The sequence below is a fragment of the Biomphalaria glabrata genome, chromosome 9, assembly GCF_947242115.1.
Source record: "Biomphalaria glabrata chromosome 9, xgBioGlab47.1, whole genome shotgun sequence".
NCBI lineage: Eukaryota > Metazoa > Mollusca > Gastropoda > Planorbidae > Biomphalaria > Biomphalaria glabrata.
In genome coordinates, this window is record NC_074719.1 from 43,465,259 (window position 1) to 43,492,817 (window position 27,559).

Below are 27,559 nucleotides of genomic sequence, written 5' to 3' on the forward strand. Positions count from 1 at the left end.
CTGAGTCCGAATATTAAGACGTTTTATTTTACAGTCAAGTGCGCTGTTTAAGCAGAGGAAAGGTTCTCAAAACGTTCTTGAGGGAACCTATATTTTGATGACAGAGAAATGAAAGCAATGGCTTCAACATAACGACATCTCATGGTTGAGGTATTCGGCTTTTTAAACGGACATGAACTCATTACCTCGCTGCTACATTTGTCGGTATCATTTTCTCTTTTACTTTCTCTATTACTATTTTTAATTACTTGCTCTTAAATGCAATTAGAATCTAAAAAGAAAAAAAAAATAAAGCTCAAAGAGAAGATAACTTGGAAAACATTTTATTATGAAGAAGAGTTATGTACATAGCCATTGAGGTCTTCAATGTGGAGATAGAATCGTGAGAAATCTAGAGCTACGGCTACGGATTTGTTTACACAAAATTGAGTTTTTGTTGCAGTCTTAGAGGACGAACTATCAAAATTGCGCTAGTTTTTTTCTTTACTAAAAGTGGAGTGACCAGGTATCACTCAAAAACGATAACTGCACCGAACATAATGGAAACATATACAGTAGAATGCTGAATGTGAATCATTATGAATGTGTAGATTAAATCCTTCCAACTTCATAAGAGATCATTGGGGAAATTATTGAAATTCCCTCTCTCCTCTTTTTTTCTCTCTCAACTTTCTTTCCTCTCTTATATCTCTTTTCTCTCTCTCTCTCTCTCTCTCATTTCTCTCTCTTCTCTCTCTCTCTCTCTTTTTTCGTTCTCTCTCTCTCTTCTCTCTCTCTTTTCTCTCTTTTTTCGTTCTCTTTCTCTTCTCTCTCTTCTCTCTCTCTTTTCTCTCTTTTTCCATATTTCTCTCTTCTTTCTTTCAGTCTCTCTTTTTCCTCTCTCTTCTCTCTCACTCTCTTCCCTCTCTTTTTTCCCATTTCTCTCTTCTTTCTTTCTCTTTCTCTCTCTTTCCTCTCTCATTTCTCTCTCTTCTCTCTCTCTCTTTCCTCTCTCTTTCTTCTCTCTTCTCTCTCTCTTTCCTCTTTCTTCTGTCTCTCTTTTTCTTTCCTTTTCTTCTCTCTCTCTTTCTTCACTATTTCTCTCTTTTCGCTTTGTATATTCTATTTCTCTCTTTTCTTATTTTCCTCTCTTTTTCTCTCTTCTCTCTCTTCTTTTTTCTGTCTTTTCTCTCTCTTTTCTTTCTTACTCTTTCTCTCCTTTTTCCTCTCTCTTCTCTCCTTTTTCCTCTCTCTTTTTTTCTCAAAAGACTATATAATTGTATGTAAATATCATGAGTTAATACCCAAGTCTCTTGATCTGCGACGTCTAAGAAATAAAGTCTGCAACCATCGGCCCAACATGGGAAAAGCAAGTAAAATCATTGACACAGATACAGCCACTCTACTGTCAGTACAAAGACCTACAGCAATATTCAGACCAGCAGAAATGAAAGTGATTATCATCCATACTAAGTAACTGTAATTGTCTTCCTCGAGGTAATTGATCTGTGATGTCATATCGTCCAACTGGTTCAAGAGGTCTTCATGTCCTTGCACATTTCTGCTTTGACTGGCTAATGTGCTGTAAATCTTGTAACGTCGATAACGGAAGTGAATAAATGTTTGGAACGAAACAGGAAGTGTAATTTCGCGCATGTCCTTTCTCAACGTGTCCAGTTTAGCCTTAAACTCTACCTGTATTCTCTTTCTTTCTGCTTCTTTTAATTTTAATTCGGCCATAGCTAATTTCGGTTTAAGAACGCACAAGTCTCTATTGTAAGCCTCGTTTTGTAACAGAATCTTAAACTTCATCTCACAATAACTGAGCCCTTCAAATGTATTCTCATTCACCATTAGATCTAGCTGCTCTGTTAACTGATCCAGTCCATTGCCATGCTCTAGAACAGCTTGCTCTCTTCTTAAGTTTCGTTGTACGAGCTCTATTCGTTTACGGAATCTAGTGAAAAAACGAGACTCAGATCGCATGTAGTGAATGCAATCACGTGAATCAGCTTGGTCCATCTCCGAAATATGTCGACTAATTATGCTTATTAAATGTTCATAGCTACTTAAATCTCTGGAAGTCAAACTCATGAAATGCAATTTCTCTGAGCACTCCATTTCTTTTTGCATATACAAGACTTGCTTTTCCTTCAATTTGGCTTCTAATGTAAGCCTATGATGTTGTTTTCTCAAGAGAGAAAACTGTTCTTTAGTAACGCCGTGTTTAAAGATTTTTGCTAAGTCGATTAATGTTTTCCTTTGACTTTTAAATTCTTCATTTTGTTTGGATTTGTTATTGAATTTCACACATCTGTACTGAACTAGAGACAGCAAATGAGCTAGATCTGTCTTTTGATTTTTATGCCATTGTACGAAACTTTTTCTATTTGGATAATTAAAGTCGTACAAATCCCCGTACGTTACTACCACAATAAAAGAGTGACTGAAATTACCTTCGCCAAACATTTGTTTCAGAATGTGAAGCATTGTTCTGTTCTCCTCAGTAAAACGGTCACCGTATTTCCAAACGATGATGACGATTATTTTACCCTGGTTTGGACACTTGCTGACTGCTTCTTGCAAATCCTTGCAACCTTTTAACTTAGCTTTGTCAGGGTCCAGGCCTGTGTTCATGAGACCAGGCGTGTCAACAACAGTTAAGTTATATCCATCTACAGAAACCTTTTTGACTTGCACTCGGGATGTTTTTGTCTTCGCTTTATCGCTGGTTTTGAACGCGTACTGTCCAAGTATTGTGTTCGCTGTTGAACTTATGCCACTCCCAGTTTTTCCTACCAACAAGAACGTGAAGTCATTTCTCAAAATGGACGAGGTGGCTGAAATATTCAACCACATGTCAAATCAAAAATCAGTTCTAATATGTATCAAATTCTATTTTTTTAATTAGTGAAATATACATGAAAACATTTATTGAAATAGATTAAGGATAGCAAATATAGTGCAAATTTATAGCAAGTCTAATAAAAACGTCTCTTAATAATCCCAGCTCTTTTTTAATCAGACACAGATTCACAAAATTGTGTAATTTATTCACTACTATACCCCCGCTCAGTCCGCCCCATCCCCTCCCCATCAAAAAAAAAAAGACAAAAAAAAGATTAGGTTATGTTGTTACTGGTCGTTGACTTATAGCACCAAACTTCTGGTAGACAAATAAAACAGCTGTAGACGTAACTTATCTTATCTAATAAACTTGAAAAACTAGAATAAGCTTCTTGCCAACAATACTAAATAACATTTTATTTGTAATCTAGACCAAATCAACGTACTATGAGATCAAATAAATGTAGGAGACTTTAGTAATAATATCTTTTAACTCTTTCTCTCCTAACTGACGATACCAACGTTGATTCCACCAGAATGTGGTAAATAATTACGGAGAGAAAGAGTTAAGAAATCTAGCTCACTGCAATAATACAGCCTTTTAGTGTCACGTTCTGGAGTCGTCTGTCCTAACTTACACTAAGTGACGAAAATGCGACCTATGTTGCATCATTCACAACCAATCGCTAACCTCTTCCCACCGTCACCACATAAACACACACACACACACTCCATAACATGTCCATCTGAGGGAAAATTGCATTTGCAGCCCTTCCAACTATATTAGTATTAACCAATCTCTGTCATGTAATCTCTGTCATGTAATCTCTGTCATGTAATCTCTGTCATGTAATCTCTGTCGTGAATCTCTGTCATGTAATCTCTGTCATGTAATCTCTGTCATGTAATCTCTGTCATGAATCTCTGTTATGTAATCTCTGTCATGTAATCTCTGTCATGTAATCTCTGTCATGAATCTCTGTCATGTAATCTCTGTCATGTAATCTCTGTCATGTAATCTCTGTCATGTAATCTCTCTCAATCCCTGGTCGTGCGGTTTGCGCGCTGGATTGTCGTTCAGATTTATCGATGGTCCCGGGTTCAAACCCTGCCCGCTCCCATCCTCGTCGTCCTGCGGGATGTTTGGACTAGGAAGTAATTATCTTCAACTCTGAAGGAACATCCGAAATATGTAAAACATTTTACAAACAAAACATTTTACAAACATGAATCTCTGTCATGTAATCTCTGTCATGTAATCTCTGTCATGTAATCTCTGTCATGTAATCTCTGTCATGTAATCTCTGTCATGTAATCTCTGTCATGTAATCTCTGTCGTGAATCTCTGTCATGTAATCTCTGTCATGTAATCTCTGTCATGTAATCTCTGTCATGAATCTCTGTTATGTAATCTCTGTCATGTAATCTCTGTCATGTAATCTCTGTCATGAATCTCTGTCATGTAATCTCTGTCATGTAATCTCTGTCATGTAATCTCTGTCATGTAATCTCTGTCATGTAATCTCTCTCAATCCCTGGTCGTGCGGTTTGCGCGCTGGATTGTCGTTCAGATTTATCGATGGTCCCGGGTTCAAACCCTGCCCGCTCCCATCCCCGTCGTCCTGCGGGATGTTTGGACTAGGAAGTAATTATCTTCAACTCTGAAGGAACATCCGAAATATGTAAAACATTTTACAAACAAAACATTTTACAAACATGAATCTCTGTCATGTAATCTCTGTCATGTAATCTCTGTCATGTAATCTCTGCCATGTAATCTCAGTCATGTAATCTCTGTCATGTAATCTCTGTCATGTAATCTCTGTCATGTAATCTCTGTCACGTAATCTCTGTCATGTAATCTCTGTCATGAATCTCTGTCATGTAATCTCTGTCACGTAATCTCTGTCATGTAATCTCTGTCATGTAATCTCTGTCATGTAATCTCTGTCATGTAATCTCTGTTATGTAATCTCTGTCATGTAATCTCTGTCATGTAATCTCTGTCATGTAATCTCTGTCATGTAATCTCTGTCATGTAATCTCTGTCATGTAATCTCTGTCATGTAATCTCTGTCATGTAATCTCTGTCATGTAATCTCTGTCATGTAATCTCTGTCATGTAATCTCTGTCATGTAATCTCTGTCATGAATCTCTGTCATCAATACTGACTAATTATTAAATGTGGGCTTAGAGTACAATGCAACACGCTGTATAAATGAGTTGAAATACACCAGTGTAGAAAATTAACTAATTTTGTTTACAAACTGTGTACAAAACGGCAGTTGACCCGTAAACCCCACCACCCAAGTCCGCCATTTCATAACGCCTTCACAGATATATTGATTAAATCATTATTATTTAATAGTTATCAGTATACTAAGTAAATAAATGACTTGAGTAACTAAAGAAAACTATTCTAAGTATTAAGTATACCTATATCAGTAGACCTCTTCGTTCGAACTACGGCTGTGTGGATCGATCTACCAATGATCGGTACGGTATTCAATGCTGCAGAGATAAACAGGCCAACAACTGGGACAAAGCCAGTGGCTACGCTAACTCCTGCCATAATGCCAGATGTCGATGTCCAGCCAATGGAAATGTCGTTGTCCTCTTTCATGTACTCTATACGCTTTTTTAACTCTTCCACGTCGTCCACTAAATGGTCCAGCCCACCAATCTTTCGATTTTCTTTACTGATAGAGTCGCTTATCTCATTTAATCGACGGAAGTATTCGGTGAATCTACTAACCAGAGTTGGAATGTTCGTTTTCACCACATCGTTGCGTAACGTATCGATCTGAGCTCCGTACAACACAGAGACTTTTGTCTGTTTGGCTTTCAGAAGTTTGGAATGAACTAGTTTGAGTTTGGCTTTCAAAGAGATATAGATGTCTTTGTTGTCTTTGATATTAACTGAGAGAGAGTTAATTTCTCTTTCTCGATAATCCAGGTCGGAAAATGTTTTCTGCTGAATGCTGTGTTCTAAATTTAAGATAAGGAGGTCAAGGTCTTTTTCATAATTGTCTATCATTTTCTCTTTCTCAATCATTGATTGTAGTTTGGTCACTTGATCTCGTAACACTTGGAAAAATCGCGGTTCATCCGCGAGATAAAAAATAGTGCTAGGGTCATCCGCTTTGTTTAATTCATTTAAATATTTGCTCAGTGCTAGGAGCAAGCTTTCAAATCTATTCGGGCTTCTGGGCGACATAGAAATAGAATGAAACGAGTTAAATAGCTCCTGTAATTTATTTCCATACATGATTTGAAGACTTGGTAATTGCAACTCAAATACTAGTCTGTGATGTTGTTTCTTTAGGAGTGAAAATTGTGTCTTTGTGTATCCTTGATCTAAGCCTTTCACTAAGTCGATGATTCTCTGCCTTTGTCTTTTAACTTCTGCTGAATCTTTACATTTGTTATTGAATAGAAGACATCTATATTGAACTAATGAAAACAATTGACCCAGTTCTTCCTTTTGCTCTGCCATCCAATCTTTAAACTGTTTCTCTTGCTGGTAATTTAAAGCAAACATGTCACCGTGGGTCATGACAATAACACAAGATTTGCATAAATTTTCCTCACCAAACATTTGTTTCAAAATATCAACGGTTGTTTTATTTTCTTCAGTAAAACGGTCGCCGTACTTTAAAACAATAACGATAGCCATTTTGCCATAGTTTGGACATTTGCTGACCGCTTCTTTCATGTCGTTGCAAGCTTTTAACTTGATTGCTTCCAGGTCCAAACCAGTGTGCATCACTCCAGGTGTGTCAACGACAGTTAGATTGTATCCATCTACAGTAGCACTTTGGACTTGAATTTGATTCGTTTCTGAAAGAGCCAGGTCACTGTTTTTAAACAGATTGTGACCCAGGAGTGAGTTTCCTGTGGAACTTTTTCCGATGCCGGTTTTTCCAACCAGCAAGTAAGTCAGACGTCTTTGTTGAGAAGCAAGCATTTTTTGTGTGTGTCCTGTTAGAAAAATAAAGAATTTAGGGATACAATTGTACATTATATAGAACTCACTTTTTTTTTTACAAATCAATTTTTTGAATCAATAAAATTCGTTTTTCCAATTTTGATTTTATTTGGACAAGAAATTGAAACTCATTAATTTCCTTTTACAAGAAAAATTAAAATTTTGAAAAATCAAAAGAATGATGGAAATTACTTAATAAATTTACAAACCAGTGAAAATGTACATATTACTCCGCTGAGAAATGATTCAAAACGTATGTGGGTATCAAATTCAGTCTCAATGATCAATCTCTATCCACATGGAGATAACTATGGATTTTTTTTTTAAATTGTGCATTTTTATATATATTTATAAGGTTTAGAAAAGGTAGACATCTTAAAACATATCAATTTACTTTTTCTCCAACAAAATACAATCTCATCTGACACAAAATCACCTTTTAAAATTATTCTTTAGATAGCAGTTTATCGTATTTATCAATTCCAACTATTATTATCCCCCCCCCCCCCCCATTCTTCACAGGGTGGTAATTGAGTGGATATTCGAAACTAGGGTAAAAAAGTGTAAACATTTATTTCAGGATAAAATGTTGCCCACAGAAGTAAGTTTTGATTTGCTAATAATGCGAATATTGCGAGATCAATCCCCGTACTTCTCAATTTCCCCTCCCCCCCCTTTTTTTTTAAATGAGAAGTGAAATAGAGATGTTTAGTTTACAACTAAATTTCTATTAGTAATTATTACTATATTTCGGAACTTCTTTTGCAGTGCGCGCAACATTACGATCTCCCACATAGACTTTTGACCCTTAAATTCTTTTAACCTTTACATTTCTATATCTGTCTAACCAAGGCGACAATAGAAACACAAAGTCATACATGCATTTCAATTCAATTTTATAGCTTTGTAGGCGATTTGGCATTGAGGCTATCACACTGTGTTGCCACAGCAACGAGGACGATGAGAGAGTAAATCACATTCTCTATGAATGTCGTAAAAGAGAGAGAGAGAGAGAGAGAGAGAAATTAACTGGTCCAAGTGCCGCAATGGGTCTGTTCTTGTATGAGGACAAGGTTACCCTTCTAACCCACTGTCCACTTCCTTTCACGTGCTCTAAGGGAGTAAACTCATCATGTTTCGTTTACTGATACGGTTTTCTGATATGGCTACCTATCAAGACACTCGATCAGAGTTGTGTTTCCTTAGCGCCTAAAGACAGCACGGAAAACTTTCTCCCAGATACCCACTTCCCCCCACTGGTCCAAAAATGAGATTAGACCAAAGCGCTCTGAGCTAGCTATATGCATAAAAGTTGCGCCTTATAAAACCATTTTAAAACACAATTTAGTCCACTGTGAGAATTTGTCACATTATTCGTTTTAAATCTAGGTGTACAAAAATCTAGTTTTAATAACACTGTTGCTTCTTATTCATAAAGTTGAACCTGTCATGCTCTATTTATCTTGCCCTCACACACACACACACACACACAAATACTGGTAGAGAGCCACAGGGTCAAAAAGAGAGTGAAAGATAGAGTAACATATATATATATAGAGAGAGAGAGAGAGATCCGGCCTTAGGCCACTGCAACCTATGCGACCGCAGTGGGCCCACCACTTTTAAGGGACCCGCACTTTCATAGGACACGCGCTAGTTCAAGGTGTATAAATTATTAAATTAAACCATTTTATAACTTAAAACAGATTCCCGCGCCTTTTTGTCGATTTACCAGGAGCTCCTGAAAATCTCCCAAAATTACAAAATATACCAAAAAGTCCTTTGATTTCATTATTATTTAATAAAATTAACCTTCAAATTTGTGTTTCAAAAGCAATTTTTTACATAAATTCGTTCCTTTTATCTGCGAATGTAGAATTCCTGATGAGCATTCTTTCATTAGACAATACCGTAATGTTACACATCTTTCTATTCCTAAGTCTAAAACACTAATTCAACTGTAAGATGTTATAACTTCTCTTCGCAAAGATAGTTATTTACTTTAACACATGAACATACTATTTATAGTCAATTCATTTCATATTTTAATCAAATTAACATTCAAATGTGTTTTTCTAAAGCATTTTTCATGCATTCGTTCGCTAAAGCTGCAAAGCCGTGTTAAGATATATTCTAATAGTTTCATTCATTCGCGTACATCTAATAAAAAAGGTCATGCATGCGCACAATGAACTCTATCCAAGCTAATATTTAACTCTAGATTACTCCTTCTTCCCTAGTCCTATAAGAGCATGGAATGGGTTGCCTGAGCTAGCCAGGAAAACCAGTGACTTGGCAGAATTTAAGTCATTGGTTAATATGCATGACTAAATGCATGACGTGTAGGACGTAATCATCTTCTTTTTTGAAGTATCGTCTGTATTATATAAGATAAGATAAGATCTAGATCTATGTCTAAATCAAGATCTACTTTCTTCTTTAACACGTGAACATACAAAATTAAGTCTATTCATTTCAAATTTTAATCAAATATATGTCGTCCTACAAGCACATGTTTTTATTTGAAAAAATAGATTCAAGTAGATTAGCTATTTTGATAGCTCCATTCATACCATTTTTACATTTACGCATTCGCTTTACTTATAACATTATTATTTCGTTTAATAGTTTACAAAGCACTCCCAGTGACTCATCGACAATGATACGCAAACAAAAAACACGCGGTCCGCGGGTTATATATGTCTAGTATATATATATATATATATATATATATATGGATGGCTGCCTGGTCGTGTGGTTTGCGCGCTGGACTGTCATTCAGATTTATCGATGGTCCAGGGTTCAAACCCTGCCCGCTCCCATCCCCCGTCGTCCTGCGGGAGGTTTGGACTAGGAAGTAATTGTCTTCAACTCAGATGGAATATCCGAAACATGTAAAACATTTTACAAACATATGTATATATATATATATATATATAACTAGACAGTTTGAGAGAGAGATAGTGAGAGATAGTGAGGTAACCATTTGGTCATTATGCGTTATTTCCATATCACTAAAAAAAAAGAATTAAAAAAAAAGACTAGATCTATTACCTTTCCTACAGAAATTTTTTTCTATATCTTAAGACGCATAGCAAAGACCTTTTGAATTCGTGTCTAGCCCAATCACAGCACACTATTTACTGATAAGAAAAAAAAAATGAGCACATCACGAAGACACACGCCCTAACCACACTGGGCTAACTGGCTGAGGTGACTTTTATAAAAAAAAAAAACGTACCAGAGAACTTTCTTTATAATAAAAAGAACAGCTCATGGGGTTCTGAGAAATCTCGGGGAAAAATTTTTAATTTCAAAGAGAAAGCGAAAATTAAATTGCGAAACTTCAGATCTACGTTTTCCAGCAGGGAAGGAAAGTTTTTATTTCTAAATCCCGTCAGGTAGGTTACAGTATGTCATAATATTTTACAATATGGACATAGTTTCATTAATATTGTTAAAATGTTTTACATGTTTAGGATGTTCCTTTAGAGCTAAAGATAATCTAATTCCTAGTCCGAACCTCCCGCAGGACCACGGGGGATTGAAGAGGGCAGGAGGTGAACCCGGGAACCATCGGGACGACCGAAGAAAAGTCCAGACAAGGCAGTCATTGTAGAAACATGGTTTGATAAACTATTTCCTGTAAATACAGTGACTATGTCAGTATTTTAAAAGTCTGATACAAACTTAGACATAGGAAGCGTTATAAAGCGCTATGCTTCCGAGTTCGAATCCTGGTGAAGAATGGAATTTAAAATTTTAGGATTTTTGGGGGCCTATGATCCACAAAGCTCAAAGGGGTATCTGAAATTAATTGTTTAAAAGTAAAGGCGTTTGGTCGTTGTGCTGGTACAACAAAGCCACACAAACAGTAGGCCACAGAAATAGATGATCTTTAAACCATCTGCCCTACAGAATACTAGGTCTAAAAGGGGAACGTTACTTTTTTTTTAAAACTCAGACATAGGTCGTACCGAGCTGTAAAACGCATAGGGAGGAAAGCTCTTTAGAGCCTCTTTTCGGTTAGTGCTCACAGATTTAAGATCTTCTAAGAAGATTTGACGCCTTGAGTTATATGTGGACGTCCTTGGTTTCGATTTTCTTATTTCGACTTTCACGTTAAAGCTGACTTTGGAAAACTTATTAACCAAGTTGGCCATATTACACAGGGGCCAATCAAATGTTTATATCACAGGGGCCTATCAAATGTTTGTAATAAAAGACGCTATTAGTTTGGTGTGGTCTGTTTGTCCGGCTGTCCGTCCGTTCTGTTTAGATCTCGTAAACTAGAAAAGATTTTGAAAATCGGACATCATAATATTTTAGTCCGTTCAAAGTTATGATACAACGGCTACTTTTTTCTTTTCTAAAAGCGAAAAATCTATTTTTTTAAAATCACTTTCCATAAAAATACACCACTTTTACAACTATTCATTATTAATAGTAAAATATTCTGGAGGCTCTTTAGTAGGTGAGATCACTATTTGCTATTTTTTAAAACATTTATGCAAACTTTTTTTTTTTTAATTTTTTGTCAAAAAATATTTTTTTTACATTTGTATTACTAAGCTATGTAAGTTATGTCTTACTAACTACTAATTTTACACAAACATTTTTTTCCTACTTTAGAGAGAAAAAATCTATTTAGTATGCATGTAGGTTAGACCTAATTTGAAACATCAATAAATAAGTAATTTTTTATATTATCGCGTGAACTGTTATCCGCTCACGGCTTGTAACTAAAGGGGAAAAAAATATTTTTTTTACGAATCTTTTTTTTTTTTTTTTTTGAGGAATTAGAGATTGACCATTTACAAAGCAATTAGATCAATTACATATTCATTATAAGTCATAAGTTAGGCCAGGTTCACATCTAACTTCACCTTCACGTTCACCTATCCTTTGGTCTGCTGGACCGCTGGGGCACCACACAAGTTCTGTCAACCTTCTTTCTCCATTCTTCTCTGTCATTTGTCTTTGATCAAATTTAATTCTGATGTTCTATCAGAAAATATTGATACCTGCCTTTTTACCTGCCTGGGTGGACCTATTCGGGGGCCGATTTTGAGTGTTTCAACACAAACTGTCTTTGTAACCTTGTTAAAAATAACAACATTTTAGATATATAAATATGTATAATTATTAAAAAAAAATGTAAATTTATTTTTGTAGTATATGGCAAAGACACAAAACATTTTTCTTTAATTTTGGTTAAGGAAGGAGAAAGGGTTAAAAAAGGACAAGATATTTAATGGCGGTGAGACAAAGGGGAAAAATTGAAAAGCAAAAACGTTATTTTATTATTTTATTATTGGTAAGGTATTAACCATATTGAATTGTCTTCATATTCGATTTAAACGCTTATTATTTCTAGGCATAAATTCCTACAAACACAAAAATATTTTTTAAAAAAGCTGTGATTGACATTAAACCACTCATAACTTCCATGGATTAACTAAGGTCCATTTTAATGTCCCCTGACTTTCAATGTACTTTGTATACTTATTTTTCCAGTTGATTGAACCTCGCTTACATGTACCTCCAAATGATGTTTATTATAATGTAACATAATATAACATAACATAACATAACATAACATATAACATAACATATAACATAACATATAACATAACATATAACATAACATATAACATAACATATAACATAACATATAACATAACATATAACATAACATATAACATAACATATAACATAACATATAACATAACATATAACATAACATAACAAACATAACATACATAATATAATATAATATAATATAATATAATATAATATAATATAATTTAATATAATATAATATAATATAATATAATATAATAATATTGATTGAAAACTAATGCCTTTTGAGTAAATACTAACTTTCTCAAATGGAACAAGAGTGTACAATTCATATTAGCTTAACAGTATGATTTTTTCTTTTCAGAATGAATAACGAGGCTATGCATCGCACGTACATTTGTGTTGGTAGAACCGGCACTGGAAAAAGTTCATTGTGCAATCAGATTCTGGGTAGAAACCAATTTATTGAGTCAGACTCAAGTACGTCCGTAACGTCAGCGCCTCAGCTGGCCCTGTCCTTTAATCTAGGCTATAGTTTCACTGTAGTTGACACCCCCGGCGTAATGGACACGTCCGTGAACAGCGAGGAGGCCAAGAAGAAAAGCTGTGACGAGATGATTGAAGCGATGGGTCAATGCCCAGAAGAAGGCAAACGAGCATTTCTGTTAGTCCTGAAATACGGAGATCGATTTACTGAAGAGACCAGAAAGTGTGTGGACATCATTGAGACAATATTTGGAGATCAATGTCTAGAAAAATGTTGCATTGTTGTCTTTACTCATGGAGAAGCTTTTGATGCAAACAATGAGGAAACAAATATTTCATTTGAAAATTGGTTTCGAAATCAACGCGGAGACTTAGAGCTTTTATTACAAAGATGTGAATACAGGTGCTTATTGTTTCGAAATAAAACTAGAGACCAAGAAGTCAGCAGACAACAGATTGAAAGTTTGATTCAAATGACAAACAATCTGGATGAAAGTTATACTCAAGAGAAATTCGAAGCCGCCAGATATAAACATAAAAGACTAATTTTAGAATCCAAATTACCTGAGCTGTTAAAAAACTATGATCTTCAACTGAATGAACTACAAGAAAAGACAAATAGCAATCTGGTTCAACATCAAACCATGGAGCAACTCAATTCTTTTGAAAGAAAGGCTAAAGAAATTGTGTTAAAATTACAGTCAGAAGATGAAGGCATCTACTATCGTGAAGGTGAATTGAGTTTATTTCACCAGCAAAAACTGAGAGCTAAACAGATAGTGAAACAAATTCATATTCAACAAATGTACAAACTGAAACTGGAGTTGACAACTTCTATAAACATCTTTAAACTTAAAATTCAGACAAGTGAACAGTCAAGTACATTGGATCAACTTGAAGATGAGATAAAGCAATTCTTCGCACGATTCACAGACTTTGGCTTAATTATAGACAGAGATAACATAACGGTGGATTTTGAAAGAGACGGCATAATTAGCCAGCAGGAAGATATACAGCACTTTGAAGATGTCAAAATCTTAATAAATGAACTTTATAATGTAATGAATGAGAAAAGAAATTATTTAAGGGAAAGAATGACAGAAGACGAGTTAAAGAGAAAAATTCGATTTCTGAGACGGAAGTTGAATTCAATCCCAGCGTCAGAGACGAATAGCGAACTAGCGGAAAATGTTCTACAAGAAACGACGGAACTTCTGAACGCAGTGCAGCCTTGCAGGGCCATGGAGAACTTGATTGAGCAGCTCAAAGACATTGAAGATGAGGCCAAGCTAAAAAAAGAACAGTGTGAAAGAAACAGGCAGAATGCTATACAAGAGTCTGTGTTTGGCATTGTCTCTGGTGCCTTCGGGCTTGCGGGAAGTGCGGCCAGTCTTAGTAGACATGCCGTTGCAAGAGGTTTTAGTAGGATTGTCCCAGGCATTACATCCATTTCAAGATCTACTTTTGACTTCATACGAAGGGCAAGGCGTTGATTGATCTGTGTTTTCTCAAGCAATACAAGTCACGATTCTTTGGGGTTTCCAGTGTACTTAAGACGAAAGCTATGCTATAGTACTTTTTACAAAGCATATATCAACTCACTCTGTCTACCTGTCTGTCTACCTGTCTGTCTGGTGAAAAGTTTGAACATTTTTCTTCTCCCATTTCAAATTCTCAGATCAAGCAGATTCTGTGCAAAATATTAATTGTACTTGACAAGCCAGGAATATTTTTTTTTTCATCAATTAGTTAATTATTTATTGGTGATCAATTGCTTTGTTTGATATAGAAATAAGGGGAATAACTGCTATCAAATAAATAATGTGGCTGTATTTATGGATTTAATCACCTTACCATATTACAACACGGTTTTTCCACCATTTTTCATTCTCGGATCAAGATGAAATTTTGCGTATTTATTGATGGTCATCACGATTAAATAAATTAAATTAGCATTTTTTTTATTAATTAGTAGAAATTCATTTTGATTTATATGGCAGATATGTTACTAAACCTTGCACTTTTCTTAAAAATGGCCACTGTCTGTGGGTTTTCAACTTAGATAAGCTTTGTTTTTATTTAAAATGTAATCATTTTAAACTTGCTTGTTGTTGTTTTATTATATTTTACCTAGTATTATTAGCGAACATGTTCTTTCTTGTCTAATTTGAAAGTGAAAGTACGAGAAAAAAAAGGATCATTTATTTTAAGGTAAATCTTCGTGCATAGTAGAATGAATTTTTAGTTTTTCAATAAAACATCCTGCCTACCAATAACTAGAATTTCATGTGTTCAATCCCTACTATCGCCATTTTTTTTTCTTTATGTCATATAAACTAAGAAATATGAATGTTGGGTTTAAAAATACAGAGGAAATTGATTAATTACATTTAGTTTGTATATATATATATATTATGCCATTTCTGGCATGTTGCAATGGAATTGTGTAGCTATTTCCTCTTAGCACACAGAAATCCTCGTTTTTGAAAATGAGTTTTCTTTAATCAGTGACTTGTTTTATTTGGCTCATGTATTTTAGAATCTCTCCAAGGCACCCATTTCATGCAATGTCGTGTTTCTTGAGGTTTTCTCATATCCGCCACAAAGATCTATTTGCTTTATCTTGTTTTGTTTTTGTTTCAAAGTTTTTATCAACTCACTCTCTGCCTGGTACAAGTTGTGTACACCCTTATTTCTACCAAGCACATTCTTGGATCAAGCTGAAACTTTACACAATTATTTGCTGTACCCAAAATAGTGGGAATCAATTTTAAAAAAATCTATAACAAAATTAAGTATTGAAAATCAATTTATTTGAAAATTAAAAAAAAAGGGAAATAATTTTTTTTTCATTGAGAGATGTTGCTGTATATGTGGAGTCACTTCCCTTATTACATTTTGTACGCGTTTTGTTTCTCCCTTTTTTCTTTTACAGATCAATTTGTCGCTAACAATATATGAATCAATAAAAAAAAATATTTAAAAAAATTAATTGATAACTGGTCATATAACTTTGCTTTAAATAGCAAAAGGGAGCTAATGAGAGAAATGGCGTTTTTTATATGAGATAAGCATTGTTTTTAAAATAGATTTGTTTTTTTTTTTTATTTATTTTTTTGCTATGTGAACAAATAGCAGATGCCTTTGCTTAACTATTATGAAAGTTCCAAACAGTTCAAGCACATTTTGACCAACGTATATATTTGCATATTTTTATTTACTATTATACAAAGAGTCGGTCTGTTGGCTAAAGAGGGCAACCATAGACTTATATATTATACTAGCCTAGAAACCGGAAACAAACTCTTATCTGCGAATGATCGATTCACAGACCTAGATATATAGATTTTTATGTATGAAACTCTTTTTCAAGATCTAGGGGAAGTCGCCCAAATCAATATTTTCTGTCTTAGAAATGTAATGATCTTTAGTTTTCAAAGTTTAAAAATAATGCAATTTTCTTTGGAATTGGCTATTAATCACAGAACTACATATTCACGCAAATATATGAAACTAAGCCATTTCGAAATAATTCATGTCTTTTTATTTTAATCATTAATTAACTAGATCTTTCTAGATTATGTATCTAAAAATTGCAAAGTTATAATTATGAGACGAGAGCACTCTTATTTTTTGATGTTATAGATCTAACAACTAAATTATATGTTACATAGGTTAGAGTTGAAAAAAAAAAGCAACTTTACTTCTTACTTTACAAAACAACTCCTTGTTTCAACTTAAAAAAAAATATTTCAGGACATTTTTTGTATTGATAAAAAGATATAGTATATATAAGTCTATGGCCAAAACTTTTGTACACGTTATTTCTCCGACACCCAATCTCGAAACAAGCTGAAATTTTACACAATTATTTCTTTTACCTGACAACACAAGAATCAATTAAAAACCAATTAGTGTATTAAAAAGTAGTTTATTTAATTACTTTGTTTGGTATCTCAAACAAAGGAAAGAAATAGTACTTGACTGGAGTGGTACTAAAATCCAAGTTATTCCCCGTTATAGTTTGCCTTCTTAGGCTTATTACAAAAATAATTACATAACTGATCCAAACTAATTGACACACTTAATATACATTTTGATTTTTAATGTAAAAAAAGCATTGTTTTTTTTTTTTGTTCTTTGCTTGTTATTTTTTAAAAATTACATTTTAAATTTTGTTAACGTTTAATGTCTACTAAATAACTGCTTATGTTAATATTTATAATCGTAATTATTTATTCTGTATTTAATTTGAATATCAGTTGTTACCAAACTGTTGTTTTTTATGTGATCTAGTTTACAGTTCAAAGTCACATTGTAAAGGCTCACTTAGCAAATATATAATATTCTGATATTTAATTGTAGGCATATAGGGGGGGGGGGTATTTTTAAATAAATAATATATATACATAAAGACGGTGGGTCGTTGTTCTGGCTACATGATACCCTCGTTAACCACGAGCCAAAGAAATATATGACCTTTACATCATCTGCCACATAGATCTCAAAGTCTGAAAGGGGAACTTTACTTTTTTTTAGACATACATATATGGGAATGTCAGGACTTAGTTGAATTAATTACTACGTATTAATGTGTTTAGTTATTAAAATCAATGTGAATTACAAATGTGTGTTCGTTATAATTACTTTATAACATATATTAATTATAGCCCCGAATTCAGCCCGACAGCCACACCATACACACCCAGTTGTGCATAAACTAATAAACGAGGTGTATGATGATTTAAATTAAAGTATAAATTTAATCTAATATGTGTACAATGAAAATGATATATGATCATGTAAAGGTCAGCTGTTTCTTTGGCCTAGAGTTAACGAGGGTGTCGTGTGGCCAGCACAACAACCAACCGCTTTAATTCTTCTCAACTAATGTCAGGTACCCATTAGAGATGGGTGGAGTCAGAGGCGCCCTAAGATCCTAAAAATTAAAAATCCCGGTCTTTACCAGGATTCGAACCCACGGTTCGGAAGTCAATCAAGTGCTTTGCCACTCAGCCACAGCGCCTCCAAAAGAAATCTTTAGAATATCATATATCTTGTATTGACCCCTTTTAGAGCTCTTTTCAATGCTCAGTGATGAGAAAGTCAAGAAGTTGCGACTTTCATATATTTATATATGACAGTCCATCAGCGAAGACCTTAAAGTAATAAAAAAGCCAAAGCCGTGAACACTGGAACTGACCAAAGCTGCACTAGCCTTGTGTGTGGTCGCCTTTACAACGGGGAATATTGAACGTCAATGTCATCTTTGAGTTCATAGGAAATTTCTGTATACAAAATAAACAAAAAGTTTGTGTGCTGTATTTTTGGCTTATAATTAAAATTGTATATACTCTGAGCGGAAACCGCTGAAGAGCTGTATTAGTCTTATTATTGTTATTATTAACCTGCATTTATTTTCGAGGTAAAAAGAGAAGGGGGAATGAGGGCTGGGTACAAGTACAAATGTTCCTTTTTTTTTTTTTAAATCTACAATTCAGTAGTCAATTAGGAGTTATTAAGTGTTTAATGAGTGCTTTTACCACCCCCCACCACACACACACTTACACCAATAGAAGACTAGGCAATAATAATCTGTAGTTTCGATGGTCTTTAGTGACCCCTGGCAAATAGTCAATCGACCCCCGGGGGGGGGGGGTCGCGACCCACAGGTTGAGAACCCCTGTATTAGTCTGTTTTCCGTTTGATGTCACAGTAGGCCCTTACGAGACAAAAAGTTATTTATTACAGGTGCAATCGAGGAAAAGGTTAATGAAAGTGTGACGGGTCCAATTGTTCCCCACATTTTTACCAGTGACGCTATCCTTAACTCTCGAGGACCTAAATTCAACAGGTATCTTTAACTCTTGAGGACCTAAATTCAACAGGTACCTTTAACTCACAAGGACCTAAATTGAACAGGTACCTTTAACTCTCGAGGATTTAAATTCAACAGGTACCTTTAACTCTCGAGGACCTAAATTTAACAGGTACCTTTAACTCACGAGCACCTAAATTCAACAGGTACCTTTAACTCTCGAGGACCCAAATTCAACAGGTACCATTAACTCTTGAGGACCTAAATTCAACAGGTACCTTTAATTCTCGAGGACCTAAATTCAACAGGTACCTTTAACTCTCAATGACCTAAATTCAACAAGTACCTTTAACTCACGAGGACCTAAATTCAACAGGTACCTCTAACTCTCGTGGACCTAAATTCAACAGTTGCTTTTAACTCGCGAGGACCTAAATTCAACAGGTGCCTTTAACTCTCAAGGACTTAAATTCAACAGGTACTGACCTTTTATCTAGTGCTTTTATTGCTTTCTTGACATTTCGAAGTACCAGGAAATATGTTTTTTTTTTAAATCGCTTTTAGAGGAAAATGTGCCTTAAATACAGTGAATATAGTATGAAGAAACATTTCACTGTTAACTCGATACTAATTTTACATTCAAACTAATTTCTAATTTATTAAACAGTTTCACTTTCAGACCTTACACTTTCAATCTGTACTGTAGAAAATGTAATGGTCATCCATTTCTGTGGCCCACTGTTAATTAGGGTCTTATGTGGATATACTCTGAGTACAAATTCTCCTTCTTCCCTAGTGCTATTAGAGCATGGAATGGGTTGCCTGAGTAAGCCAGGAAAACCAGTGACTTGGCAGAATTGAAGTCATTGGTTAATATGCATGACTAAATGCATGACGCGTAGGACGTAATCATCTTCTTTTTTGAAGTAACGTCTGCATTATATAAGATAAGATAAGATAGCACAACGATCAACCGCCTTAAATTTTCCCAAATTTACGTCCTGCACCAATTATATTTCCTAGCTGCACAAATTAGAGATGGGTGGACTCAGTGATGCCCTAAGGATCCCGAAATAAAATATCCCAATCTTCATTGGGATTCGGACCCTGGATCCTTCGGTTCGGAAGCGAAGCGCTTTACCTCTCAACCACCGCGACTCCATTTATTAACATAACGTGTTCAAACCCCGAAACTCTGAGTTGAAACCTACCGCTATTTTGTCTTCAAAGCCGTCTCAAACTTCGGTGACACTGTGGACTGTCTTTAGTGAAAACAGTCGTATTGGCCTGCGCGATCCAAATATTACTTAAACAATACTAAGCGCAGGATCGAGTCAATACTCAACTTTATATAACGAAACCATAAAATAAATAGCAGCAACAGCATCGATAAAAGTACCACCGGCGGAAAATGGCTATGTCTGCGCTGGATTTGGCAAAATATGTAGGTCGAAGGTGGGGCTGCGTAGCGACGGGAATACTGTATTCCTCATTAATCTTCGGGCTCGAAAACAAGCCTTATTATAGTAGAAAAAAAGAATCCCGTAAATATTTTAAATAATTCTTGATTAGATCCTTAATACTTAAAGACATCTTGCCACAATAATTAATAATCGTAAACAACAGGTCCTTGTAGGTTTTCAGGAGCACGATACCACCGCTTCCTTAAAGGTAAGCATTGAGCAGCAGGTAAACCTCTGAAAAAAAGTCAGTTTGAGGGCTCTCATGAACTGGAATTAAAGAGAATAACCGGTCAGCTGATATCGAGTAACAAAACCCATTATTAGCAAGATATTGCTGTAACTTAACCAACAGCGAATCCGAAGAACCTCGATGGAGGAAGTATATAACAACATTATTTTAATAATAAATAAGCGAATAGAGCGAAACAGCTATAGCTTTCTTGTTTATTTTTTTTATTTTATTTTTTTTTTCAATAGGAAACCTCAGAATTTGCGCTATTGAATTTTAGCTTTATCATCATAGGAATCCTTGGGCCTTAGGCCTCTTTTCTTTGCCTCTTTTTTGGGCTTTATGTGCCTCTTTTATGGGCCCTATTGCCTCTTGTGTGGGCTTTTTTATATAGATTTTTATTTGTAAGTTCTCATAATTCACAAGTATTAAATAATAAACAATTGAAAAGTGATTAATCTAAAAATATAATAATAGTAATAGAAATACTATTTGATATCATAGACATACTACCAAACCATTGAAACCACCAGAGACAGAAAAATGATACAATGAACAAGAACAATCAACAATATCAAATATCCCTGACCCCCAACACCCCATTTCTAGAATACTACCTGAGTATTGTACAAGTATAAATCAAACTAGATAATTCTCTACCCTAAAATCAATAATTTTCCTAAATGTCAATTCTAAGTGATTATGATCAAACACGTTATTATTATGTAGAGCTTTGAGCCAGCTAGCCCAAACAAGATTCCTGTTTTCGGAAACAATAATCAAGTTGAAGTTATGCACCATTTTATTTTTTTAGTTTTGGCAGCTTGTTTAAAACATTTCTACGGACCGGAAATTCAAATTAGTGCATAAATTTAGCACACTTTTTATATTTGCGTTTTAAAGTTCAAAGATAAAGGACTGTTTTCTTAGAGGTACGCACTTAAGCTGTTTTATTGAGTGGAAACCTGTTCTCACTAGGTGGGTGGGTTAACATTAAACTTTGCATGCGGACAAACAGACTCCCAAGGAAAACATTGCCAATGATTTTACCATGCGCTGCACAGAGTAGCAAAAAAAGAATTGCAATGACTAACACACTAGAGGATTCATGCACTACATCTACTGGGGTGGTGGTGCATGTACATACAGTTAGGACATAGTGCACAATACGAACAAGACGGTGCAACAGTGTCAAATAATACAGGATAAGACGCGGACCAGAAATTATGTTAGATTAGGCTAGATTAGGCTAGGCTAGATATAGCTAGGTTATATAAGGCTTGGCTAGGCTAGATAGGGCTAGGTTATATAAGGCTTAATTAGGCTAGAAAGGGCTAGGTTATATAAGGCTCGGTTAGGCTAGATAGGGCTCCGTTATATAAAGCTTAACTAGGTTAGAAAGGGCTAGGTTATATAAGGCTCGGTTAGGCTAGATAGGTCTATGTTATATAAGGCTTGACTAGGAACGATAAGGCTAGCTTGGAACCTTTGGGCTTCCTTAAAAATTATGACAGATCCATCCGAAAGAATCCCAGATAGCTTCGTCTACAACACAGGACAATGAACAACCCAGTGATCGTCAAGTTTGGACAGTTTTATGAACAATTTTAACGTGAACTATTGTGTAAACCGTAAACTTATGTTAGTGTCTTATGTGTTGTTGGCAATGTCATCTCTTCAGTACTAAATTTAAAAAAGATTAGGCTAGGCTAGATTAGGTTAGGTTAGATTAATCTAGGTTATGACAGGCTTAAGTCTATGTTACATTGATTGTACGAATGGTCTTACCATATAGAAAAACAACATTATGAACTAAAAGACAAACCCGTAGATTTCTTCAAACGTAATAGTTAACGGAATGAATGAAAGGTCGTTAATGTGATAGCCTTTCAAATATTGTTGCTTTTATTAGAAAAAAGAAAAAAGGGACTTTTTCATGGAAAAATTAAAAAAAAGCCTGTGTTAATTATCACGAACAAATAATAACAAAGATATAAATTATAAGACATGAAATCAGCTGTTTAATCTAACGCCATCTTGGTTGACAACAACAGTTACCAGGGATGTTACTCCCAAACACCGAGTGGTGCAACCTATATAAAAAACACATCAACAGCCTGGAAACAAAATTAACGGGCATTTCCGTTAAATAATGCTAGTATGATGGACTAGAAAGAAAACTTAAATAGACCACCAGCGGACAACGGCTTTGTCTACATGAGAAACGGAAAAATATGTAGGTCACATCTGGATTTACGTAGTCATATGAACAACAGCACTCAGCTTCAGAATCGAAGTCATTGCCATTATTATTATTAGAATTATAAGTTATCGGTCAGATCTTACTACTGTTGATGTGTCGCATTGTACAGTAATTAAGAGAAGTTTGAATTTTATTATACTCATAAACAAAATACAATTATTTAAACAAATTCGTGTAAAACAAGAATTCCGCTGATCCCAAACTGTATCGGCACTTGCCTTTTTTTTTTTTGGATACATCAGCTGTAAGAAGAGGAGGAGCTAATATCCAGACATTCATCTCATACATACATTTAAAATAAATAGTGCTAGATTATTATAGGTTTTTTTTTTTCTATATTTTTTAAAGTAAGAAATTGTAAATTGTTTTGGTTTTTAATAGTGCTTCCGTTCAATATAATTATTATGTGATTTCTACTTTGTGATTCTACAGGCTGGTTTGTTTGCTGCATTTATTTAAATAAAATCATTTTAATTGTGTTTTGTACCTAGACTAAACAAAGTCCACACAAAACAACAATAAACATATCTGGATCTAATCTAAGTATCTGTAGGCTTTATAGTCTAATATAATTTATATAATATAATATAATCTATATCAGAAACAATATTTCAAATGATATCTATTTACTCATATCTAGGTCTAAGATCATAAGGTCTGAAGACAAAGAAGTATTGCACTTATTAAAGTGAGAAAGCAGGTCTAGCTGTGACCTATATATTTTTCCACAATAAGTGGAAAAAAGCCGGTGGCGGATTTCAATTCTCTTTCACGTGGTATGAAATGTAAATACTTATTACGCAACCTGTCCAATTAGAAGTCCAGCTCTTTTAGAAGCATTTTGATTCTGGGAATCAGTAAAGGCAAGCTTTCGCAAGAGCCGTTATTATAGCGTTAATTAGGTACACCTCTATTTTATTGACACGCCCTCTTATGTACCTGACATCTCTATGCGAAGTTTGGCAAATAAACAACGAGGACAAAAAGGACAAAACGAGGATAGAAAGTGAGGATCAAGTGAGGAGGTCAAAGCCTTACAAAGGATGACGACCTCAAACACTAGGCATACAACAATTTGATGACTGGAAATTGAATGCCGTCAAATAGGCCTACTGGGATTACAATTTTATTTTGTGTAAATAAGCACACAATTTTTTTTTAAAATTATACTTAGTTGCAGCGGCGTCACTAGGTGGGCGCAAAGGGTGACAACTAAATGGAAAAAAAAAGAAGGCAGCGAAAGTAAAAAAAATGTTACGGCCGTTTTTTTTTTTTTTTGTTTTTTTATATTAAAAAAGATCAATTGTATTAGCATTGGAGTTATTTGACATATGAGTATTAATCAAATAAAACAATAATAGTGTAATAACTTAAGGGAGGCAACTCAACGAGATGTAGATATTTATTTACATGGCGACATCACAACATATATAGGACATCTGCCTTGAGCACAGCATCTTTATATCACCTCTAGACATGGGCGCAAATCGTACTCTTCCTTCTCTCTAATGTCAACATCCTTCCTAGTCTAGTCACTAATAGTGCGCATCTTCTGCACTATCTTGGATGGCGGTGCGCATGACGGGATTATAAAAATATTAACAACTTGTTAAAATAAAATCATTACATTAATGCAAAATTTTTTCATCCTCAAAGTAGAAAATTTTTCATTTCATTTTGCGATACACGTTAGAAATACGATTGATTCAAAAGGCTATTGTGGAGAGGACATTTTACGGCTCGCTATGAGTAGGGCACATTGGCCATGACTTCTCTTCGGCAGCTATCGGGATTGCACTAAAGGTGACTAAACGTACAAATCTATCATATGGTTTGATTCTAAAAAGCATCTAAGCAGGCTAGAAACTATTGCGATCTGTAGACCTGAACAAAGAGTACTTTAAATCATTTGCGATATCTCTAAGCCAATGTAGAACTCTTTCGGCGCAGCAGGTTTTTGCAGCCCAATTCATTCCAACTAGCTTTTTATTTCATTTTTTTAATTGCAAACCTCTCTGAGGCCGACTCTTTTACTATTGCTCCCACAGCCCGCAAAGTGAATAAGGGAAATCGAGCTACAATTTTGTTATCTTTGGCGTCCTACTTTTAAGTTTGAGAGAATCAAATATACTAAAGGCAACAGTTCTCGATACATCTTAAGTATTTAGTATTTCAAAGGTAAACATGTTAAGTTGATGTACGCTCTGCTTATAGTAGTAAGGATACATTTAAAGTATGGAATATCTTTTGAGACGCGGTGGGTGAGCGGTAAAGCGCTTGGCTTCCGGGTACGAATCCTGGTGAGTACTGGAATTTTCAAGTACATGATCTTTAAGTCCACCCAACTCTAATGGGTACCTGACATTAGTTGGGGGAAAAGTAAAGGCGGTTGGTCGTTGTGCTGGCCACATGACACCCTCATTAGCCGTGTGCCACAGAAACAGATGACCTTTACATTATCTGCCCTATAGATCGCATGGACTGAAAGAGGAGGAACTTAGACATTTAATGGGAGAAATAGAGAAATAGACCTGCATAAGCATTCTTCACATTATTAGAAATCATTCGCTGGACTGTTAATAGAGGAGCTTGGTTGTGCAAAGCTCATTGGAAAGCTTACCGGAAAGACGCTTTGCAGCAATAAAGCATTCCAATTAATACAAAGAATGATAAACTATAGAACACTGTAATCTTGGTAACAAATTAATATATATTCACCTTTACCTCCTTCCATCACCGTTCCCTTAGTTTGTTGAACTGTTGTGGCAACACACACTAACTGTCAACCGTCTTTCCTCTCTGCCCTTTGGTTTATAGCGAATTTCATTCAATGACAGACCCGTACGCTCTTTCGTGTTGTCTTCCAATCGCCTCCTCTGTCTTCCCCGTCTTCTTCTTCCTGGTACTGTTGCCTGAAGGAAGGGCTTTGCTAGCCCTGAGGACCTTATGATGTGACCATATTGTTTGAGTTTACATTTTTTTACAGTGGTTAGCAGGTCATCGTGGGGTCCAAATGCCATATTAATCATGTTTCTACTCTCTTCATTCGTAATGTGGTCTTTGTAATTGACACCTAGGATATTTTTGTAGCATCTTAGTTCAGAAGAGTAGCTAACCATGTGCGGGTGGTAATATTCATTCTATGAACCCGTAATACTATTTTACTTAACTATTACTTTTTCTTTTATTCTTTACTTTTTTAAATTAGGCTGCATGGTTTTTACGTTAAAATGGGCATAAACCTGCTTTGGAAGTTTATAAAAGACCATAAACAGGAAGTAGTAACTAACGTCGACCTTGTGGAACGAGCTAAGACCTGCCACGAGAGCAAGATGAACGTCATGATAGATTTTTATAACTTTCAGTTTTATCTTAAAGACAAGGTAACTCGAAGCCTTTCACAAATTACTGACAACTCACAACTAATGTTTGCTGCAGGAGAATATAAGTTAATGGACAAGGCACTAAGGTGTTTTATAGAAGAATTCAGAAATGTGAATGTAGAGCCTGTGTTCTATTTGGATGCTGCACGGGGTAGTGGTGCAGAACAGGTTGAGCCGAAACTTCCATTGTGGAGACGTAGGTACTTCAGTTACTTGGGTAACATGAACAAGGTTTTCCAGTTTCTCAATGGAAAGGTGAGTACTTAATGTATCCAGAAATTTGAAATAGTAAATCGAATTATTAAAAAAGTTTTCTTTTCTAACATTGCGATCTATAGGGCTGATTATGTAAATGTCATCTGTTGCCCATGGTTAACGAGGGTGTCATGTGGCCAGCACAACGACCAACCGCCTTTACTTATCCCCAACTAATGTCAGGTACCCATTATGGCTGGGTGCATTCAGAGGCGCCAAGCATCCTGAAATAAAAAATCCTAGTATTCATCAGGATTCAAACCGGACGCACGGATAGATAGACGGAAGACATACCACACTAAACTAATAGCGGCTATGTCCCTCTCGGGGGCTTCTGAAAATTAAATGTGTACAAATAAACACAAAAAAAAGACATGATATAAATAAAGTTTCACAACAAAAATAATAGCAATGAAAAGAATGAATGCTTAATTGAAGTAAATATTTTTTATTTAATAATTAGTATGTCGGCACTAAAGGTATATATTTGATTGAAAGTACTAAATAATTTTTGGTAACAATTAACCACCTCTGCTGATTCAATAGTGAAAAGAACTTATTTATTCTAGGTGCATTTTAAGCATTATTTTTTTTCTAGATCCCTATCACTGAAGTGAAGTTGGACTTATTAGCTAGACCTTGTCTTCAAGAAATTCAAAACATTCATACTTTGCAAGAATTAAAATGTCAAATGGTGTTTAATGAGTCAGGTGAGAGTTTTAAAAACTATTTTTTACAACGTTTTTTTGTGAAATAGTTTAGATACTGATGTTTTATTACTAGTACTGATATTCAATACTAGGTGGCAGTTGCGTAGCTAAGATATCTGATGCCCTGTGCAGCAGTTTCTCGTGATGCCGCCCCCCCCCCCCCAATGTTTTAAAACAGCGAAAAGTTTGGAATTTCGAAATGAAGTCTATTCATCGTTTAAGCATTGCTCTTTCGCAAAGAATTGATTTTACACAAAAAAAAAAAAAAAGATAATACAAGAATATCTCACATGTTTTCTTGTCGTTAAACTATCGATAATTTTATCGAACTCAGTTTTTCCCACTAATTGTTCAATAGACGAAATTGACTTATTAGTGAGTCGTAAATTTATCATCGTTGACTCTAAATATTTCTTCTTCAAAGTTAGTTTGGAAAAACATCGCTTGCGTGTAGCCCCACTTACACACAAAAAAACATTAAAAAGAAAAATGGCAATCAAGATGTCTGTATTCGTGGATAGAAATATTTTAAAAAATAAAACTGCAAAGCTCAA

General features: G+C 35.0%; 3 protein-coding genes across 4 annotated transcripts in view; 2 read left to right on the forward strand and 1 right to left on the reverse strand.

Moving 5' to 3' along the window:
• Positions 1 to 307: 307 nt before the first annotated feature.
• LOC106072011 (uncharacterized) lies at positions 308 to 10,014 on the reverse strand. Its single transcript, XM_056041579.1, has 3 exons — positions 9,870 to 10,014; positions 5,264 to 6,808; positions 308 to 2,819 (listed from the first exon to the last, which is right to left on the reverse strand). The coding sequence occupies exons 2-3, from the start codon at positions 6,792 to 6,794 to the stop codon at positions 1,270 to 1,272; spliced, it is 3,081 nt and encodes a 1,026-aa protein (XP_055897554.1). The 5' UTR covers positions 6,795 to 6,808; positions 9,870 to 10,014; the 3' UTR covers positions 308 to 1,269.
• Positions 10,015 to 10,020: 6 nt separating this feature from the next.
• Positions 10,021 to 18,258, forward strand: LOC106072012 (uncharacterized). The gene is made up of 2 exons (XM_056041580.1): positions 10,021 to 10,216; positions 12,763 to 18,258. The coding sequence occupies exon 2, from the start codon at positions 12,764 to 12,766 to the stop codon at positions 14,375 to 14,377; it is 1,614 nt and encodes a 537-aa protein (XP_055897555.1). The 5' UTR covers positions 10,021 to 10,216; position 12,763; the 3' UTR covers positions 14,378 to 18,258.
• A 4,812-nt stretch (positions 18,259 to 23,070) lies between these two features.
• Positions 23,071 to 27,559, forward strand: part of LOC106064776 (uncharacterized) — a 32,369-nt gene continuing 27,880 nt past the window's right edge. The window contains exons 1-4 of one of the 2 annotated variants that reach the window (XM_056039915.1): positions 23,071 to 23,206; positions 24,706 to 24,835; positions 25,866 to 26,295; positions 26,894 to 27,005. In XM_056039915.1, coding sequence (XP_055895890.1) covers positions 25,888 to 26,295; positions 26,894 to 27,005 — 520 coding nt within the window. In that variant the 5' untranslated portion in view covers positions 23,071 to 23,206; positions 24,706 to 24,835; positions 25,866 to 25,887. The remainder of the gene's footprint in view (positions 23,207 to 24,705; positions 24,836 to 25,865; positions 26,296 to 26,893; positions 27,006 to 27,559) is intronic. The other variant, XM_056039916.1, reaches the window with a different exon arrangement.